Below are 6,207 nucleotides of genomic sequence, written 5' to 3'. Positions count from 1 at the left end.
TCTAGTCGGGAGTGGTGCTGACTGAAAACAGATGATTTGGAGCGATTCGCGCGCCATCTGTTGGTCATTCTAAGGACTTATTGAACTACCCTCGTACTAAAATTTTGAACAATTTTAAGTTATGTTACTATTTTTCGTCTGAAATTGGTATTTCTGAAGTTAAGATACCAATTTTCATCAATTATCATAAAAATTGTCCTTGCTTAAATACTAATTTTATTTTTTAATGTGAAAATTACATGAAATAAAAAAAATAGTTGCTCTTTTTTGGTTATTTAGAGTTTTAACAAATATATTGTTTGTTTCACTGTAGAAACAAATGGGTCCACCGCAAGCCACTGAAGAGTTTACAATGGGAAGTGGAGAAGACAGACTTGGGTTTATAATGTTTGAATGCGGTTTCGAAGGCATTAAACTGAAGGTCGCCAAGAGATCGCAATTTGAGAAAGGTGAAAATGGAACTGACGAGAAGAAAGTCGAGACCGAAATCTTGTACACTGATAGTATGAAGAGTCAAGATGAATTGGATAACACTGCAAGTAAGTCTTTTGGCCAAGGGAGAGGAAAACTGCAAAAAACCTGCTCCGAGCCCATTTTTATTTTTATTTAAAGAGAAAAATCATTTTTAATTCAAAATAAAATTGTTAAATTACCAATAATTTTTCAACTTAGTTTTAAAGATTATATGAATATAATTTTGTAAGGTTTTTGAGAAAGTTCAAAGAGATTTTTCAAGATTTCAGAAGTCAAATCATAATGTCAACAAAAATGTTACTTTTCAATCCAAAAATTGAATTTTTAACCAAAAGAGACGAATTCTCAACGAAAAAAGTAACAGCTTTGATATTTCAAAGAAAAGTTTTTTACTTTAAATCAAAAAGAGCTAAATTCATTTTTTTTTAAATACAAATTTTCAACAAAATAGTTGAATCCTCAACCAGAAAAAATTAATTTAAAAAAAAAATAGTTCAATTTCTAACCAACTAGTGTAATTTTTAACATAAAAAGATCATTTTAAATCAAATAAAATTTTAAATAAAAAAAAAGATTGGATTTATCCGAAATTGATGAATTTTCAAAAAAATTATTCGAATTCTCAAACAAAAACAGATTAATTTTGAGTTAAACAGTTATATTTTTACCCGAAAAAGATGAAATTTTCACTAAAAGAAATGCAACCTTCAATTCTGTTTTTTTAAAAATTATATAAATCTAATTATTTTTTATTTTACAAGTTTTTTTTTACAACATTTTAGGAAAAATTCGAGTCACTTTAAAAGATGACTTGTAGAAGTTTGGAAGAAATAATAAAAAATTTGGTCAATTTCCAGGAAATCTTTTAATATTTTAGATTTTTTTTTAATTTTGTAAATGTTTTGAGGTATTTTAAAATATTTTCAAGCGTTCTCTCAAAATTAATTTTTCAAATAAAAATTGCTTTATATTTTTCAGAAATTTTAAGAACATTTCAAAATTCTTAAAAAGCATATTTTTTCGAAGGATTCAAAAATATAATTTTTTTTTAATTTCTTGAAATCTTCTTAAGATGTAAATTATTTTTGAATCTCTTCAAAACATCTAAAAACTTCAAAATATCTTTTAAAATAATGCAAGTTTTTTCTGATTTTTTTTTAAATTCTACAAAATATTTTTAAAAAAATGGTTAAAAATCGTCCAGATTTTGTTGTCGACATTTTTCGAAATCTTTTGGAATGCTTTCAAATTTATTTTAAAAAGTACATTTAAAAAAATGTTTAATCCGCCCAAATTTTGATTTATTTTTAAACCTTTTCAAAAACTGTAAATATCTTTAAAATAAATAGCATTTTTTCTAAACTTCTGTAACCTGAAAAAATTTTAAAAAATCATTATAATATTCTACATCCTTTTTTTGAAATTTTACGAAAGTTTTAAAATATTTTAAAAGTTTTTGTCTTAGATTTAATTTTTCAAAATAAAAAATAAATTGGAATTTTCCTATTTTTTAATTATAACTTTTTAAGTATCTCTTAAACTTCCTAAATTTTTAAAAAATTTTGTAATCTTGGAAAATTGCACCATTTTTCTTGAAAATCTTCAACATTCTTTTTCAAGAATTTTACCAAACGTTTAAAAATCTTTGAAAATATCCTCTTAAAATTAATTTTTCAAAAGAAAGAATAACTATAAATATTCTCTGCAGTCTTGAGAATTTTTTTATCATCTTAAAACCTTTCAAAATGTTTATAAAATTTCAGCATTTTACTTCGAATTCTTGAAAAATCTACATTTTATTTTGAGTTTAATAAAACCTTTTTAAATTTCTTATAATTTTTTATATCTTTTTAAATTATTTAAATTTATTCTACACTTTTGAAAAAATACAATAAAATTTTGTTTTAAATGCCTTGAAATTTCCCACATTCTTCTTTTTAATAATTTTGAAAATTTTTTAAAGTATTTTTTTTATTTTCTTTTAAAATAAATGTAAAATAAAAAGGTTATTTAAAATTCGCTCATATCCCGATATGAATTAATTTTTTTTATTTATTAATTTATTTTTAACAAAAAGACGTCTTTTCTAATATAAAATATGGATTTTTAACAAGCTATTTGAATTAAAAAAAAGAAAGAATTAAACTTTTAACGTAATACTTGAATTTTTAATCTAAGAAGACAAATTCCAAACAAAAAAGTGTCATAGTTTGTATATCAACCAAAAAGATGATACAAAAAAAAAGAATTTTAAAACCAAAAGGAAAAATTTTCCACAAATAAAGATTTGACACTCAGAAAATAAATCAGAGTTATTCTAAATTGTTGAACCTTCAAGCCAAAAGTTGAAATTTCTATACAAAATAAAATTTTCAAAAAATAAATATGACTTTTCAATGAAAAGTTAATTTTTCATGAAACTAATTTATTTCTACCTAACAAAAATGAAATTGTAAACCCAGAAAATTATTATTTTTTTACCGAAAAAGGAGAATTTTCAACTAAAAAATATCAATTTTGGAATACCGGAAAAATTAATTTTTCTGTTAAAAAATTAGTTTTAAAGTAAAAAAATAGTCTTTTCCGCTCAACATTTGATCGAAAAAAATAATTAAATATACAAGCAAAGAATAATAATTTTTAATAAAAAAGTTGCACTTTGAAAAAAAAAAAGTTTCTTCTGAAACAGATACATTTTTAAACCAAAAAGATAAATTTTCAAAAAAATAGTTGAATTTTCTTTTTAAAAAGATTTTAGTTGACTTTTCACGAACAAAATATAATGTTCCTCTTTATTATTTCTGTCTAAAAAAGCAAATTTTCTTCTTTTATTTTTGGTGAAGCAATTTGTAGCTTTTTTCAAATTTCAATAGGAGCAAATTATGGTGGTTGGATTCTTGGTTTTATTTCTGGAATTCGGCATACTAATTTGAATAAGTTTAAATTAATTGAAATAAGTTAAATAGGATTTTAAATTTGATTTTAATCTCATTAGAATTTCTTTAATTTTGAATAAAAACTTTTAAAAATGAGTTGAATTTTCAACTGAACATTTACATTTTTATTCAAGAAAAATGAAATTTCTTCTAAAACTGTCGAATTAAAAAAAATACTTAGAAAAAAATAATTACATTTTCATTCAAAGAAGATTCCAGTTCACTTTCAAACGTCAGTTGCATTTTTGTGCAAGAGAAATGAAAATTCTACTAAAACAGGTGAATTTTTAAACCAAAAAGACAAATTTGGAAAAAAGAGTTGAATTTTCATCCTAGTAAGATTGCAAGTGACTTTTCAATAGAAAATTCGAATTCTAAAGAAAAAGTAATTTTTTTACGAAACAGTTAAATTTTCAACAAAAGAGTAGAATTTTCAACTAAAAAGTATGAATTTTTTAAAAAATAGTTTAGTTTTCAACTAAACAGTTTCATTTTTACCCAAGAAATATGTAATTTGTGCTAAGGCAAGTGAATTTTAAAATAACAAAAATAAAAATGTTCAAAGATAAGTTAAATTTTCAACTGAACATTTGCATTTTTATTCTAGAAAAATAAAATTTCCTCTAAAGAAAAGACGAATTTAAAAAAAAAACTTGAAAAAAAATTAAATTTTCAGTCAAAGAAGTTTCCATTTCACTTTTCAACACGAAAATAAGATTTGTAAACAATAAGTTAATTTTCTGCTCACTAGTCGAATTTTTAACCAAAAAGTATGATTTTTTAACAAAATTGTTACATTTTCAACCAAACAGTTCTATTTTAAAATAAAAAAGACAAATTTCGAAAAAAGAGTTGAATTTTCATCCTTGTAAGATTTCAATTGACTTTCAATAGAAAAATACGAATTCTAAAGAAAAAGTATTTTTTTCTACGAAATAGTTAAATTTTCAAGTAAAAAGTATGAATTTTTTAAAAAATAGTTTAGTTTTCAACTAAACAGTTTCATTTTTACCCAAGAAATATGTAATTTGTGCTAAGGCAAGTGAATTTTAAAATAACAAAAATAAAAATGTTCAAAGATAAGTTAAATTTTCAACCGAACATTTGCATTTTTATTCTAGAAAAATGAAATATCCTCTAAAAGAAAAGATGAATTTAAAAAAAATTTGAAAAAAAAATTAAATTTTCAGTCAAAGAAGTTTCCAGTTGACTTTTCAACGCCAAAATGAGAATGGTAAACAATAAGTTAATTTTCTACTTAAAAGTCGATTTTTTAACCAAAAAATATGATTTTTTAACCAAATTGTTACATTTTAAACCAAACAGTTCTATTTTTAAATAAAAAAGACAAATTAGGAAAAAAGAGTTGAAAAAATGTTCAAAGATAAGTTAAGTTTTCAACGGAACATTTGCATTTTTATTCTAGAAAAATAAAATTTCCTCTAAAAGAAAAGACCAATTAAAAAGAAACGTTAAAAACAATAGTTAAATTTTTACCCACAGAATATTCCAGTTCACTTTCCAACACCAAATTAAGAATCGTAAGCAATAAGTTAATTTTCTGCTCAATAGTTGAATTTTTAACCAAAAAGTATGGCTTTTTAACAAGTCTGTTGAATTTTCTGCCCATAAATTGCATTTTTGTCCAAGGGAAATTAAAGTTCTACTATAAGAGGTGAATTTTTAAATCAAAAAGAGAAATTTGCAGAGAAAGAGTTGAATTTTCATCCAAAAAGATTTCAATTGACTTTTCAATACAAAAATACGAATTGTAAAGAAAAAGTAAATTTTCTACGAAATAGTTAAATTTTCAACCAAATAGTTTCATTTTTATCCAAGAAATATGTAATTTGCGCTAAGGCAAGTGAATTTTAAAATAACAAAAATAAAAATGTTCAATGATGAGTTGAATTTTCAACCGAACATTTGCATTTTTATTCTAGAAAAATGAAATTTCCTTTAAAAGAAAAGACGAATTAAAAAAAAACCTTAAAAACAATAGTTACATTTTTTGAATTCCATCCAAAAGGATTTCAATTGACCTTTGATCACAAAAATACGAATTTTAAACAAAAAGTAAATTTTCTACAAAGTAGTTTAATTTTCAACAAAACAATTTCACTTTTATCCAATAAAGATGCAATATTTCTCCTAAAAAGATGAAATTTTAAATGAAAAAGAAAAATCTTAAGAGAAAAAACAGTTTCCATCCAAAAAAGATTTCAGTTGACTTATCAGCAACAAAATATGAATTTTAAACAAAAGTTTAATATTCTACGAAAAGAGTTGAATTTTCAACCAAACATTTACATTTCTATAAAGAAAAAATGCAAATATTTCTACTAAAAAAGGTGAACCAAATAAAAAAAAATAGTACATTACATTACCGTGTAATGTATACTATTTTTCTTCATATCCGGCCGAAAATTCGTCGTTTAGTTAAAATTTCCAATCAAAAGCGCGTGAGACGTAAGACTCGTCTGCTATGAAGTCGCGGCCATGTTTTTATTTCCTTCCCTGCAGCTAAGTCAGCCGACATAACCTACGCGTAGCCAGAAGCATGATATAATTTATTATATGGCAGAAAACAAGAAGCTGAAGAAGCGAAGGGTTTTCCAGCAGCCGCTAACATTTACGACCCGAGCGAAGCGAGGGTTGTTTTTTTAAATTTTTTTTTAATTTTAAAAATTTTTTTAAATAGATAAAATTTTGATTTTAATGCCAAAAATTAAGAATAATTAAATAAATAAATTTGACGGTATTTTAATTTAATTATTTAATTAATAAATAAATTAAT

At 23.1% G+C, this 6,207-nt stretch overlaps 1 protein-coding gene across 1 annotated transcript in view; it reads left to right on the top strand.

The window, feature by feature from the left end:
- The window catches only part of LOC117175918 (transmembrane protein KIAA1109-like), a 178,513-nt gene that overhangs the window by 107,890 nt on the left and 64,416 nt on the right, over positions 1-6,207 (top strand). Inside the window, exon 16 of the mRNA XM_033365766.1 lies at positions 314-539. Coding sequence (XP_033221657.1) covers positions 314-539 — 226 coding nt within the window. The remainder of the gene's footprint in view (positions 1-313; positions 540-6,207) is intronic.

Source organism: Belonocnema kinseyi, chromosome 7 (genome assembly GCF_010883055.1).
Source record: "Belonocnema kinseyi isolate 2016_QV_RU_SX_M_011 chromosome 7, B_treatae_v1, whole genome shotgun sequence".
NCBI lineage: Eukaryota > Metazoa > Arthropoda > Insecta > Hymenoptera > Cynipidae > Belonocnema > Belonocnema kinseyi.
This window is presented reverse-complemented; position numbering and strand designations above follow the sequence as displayed.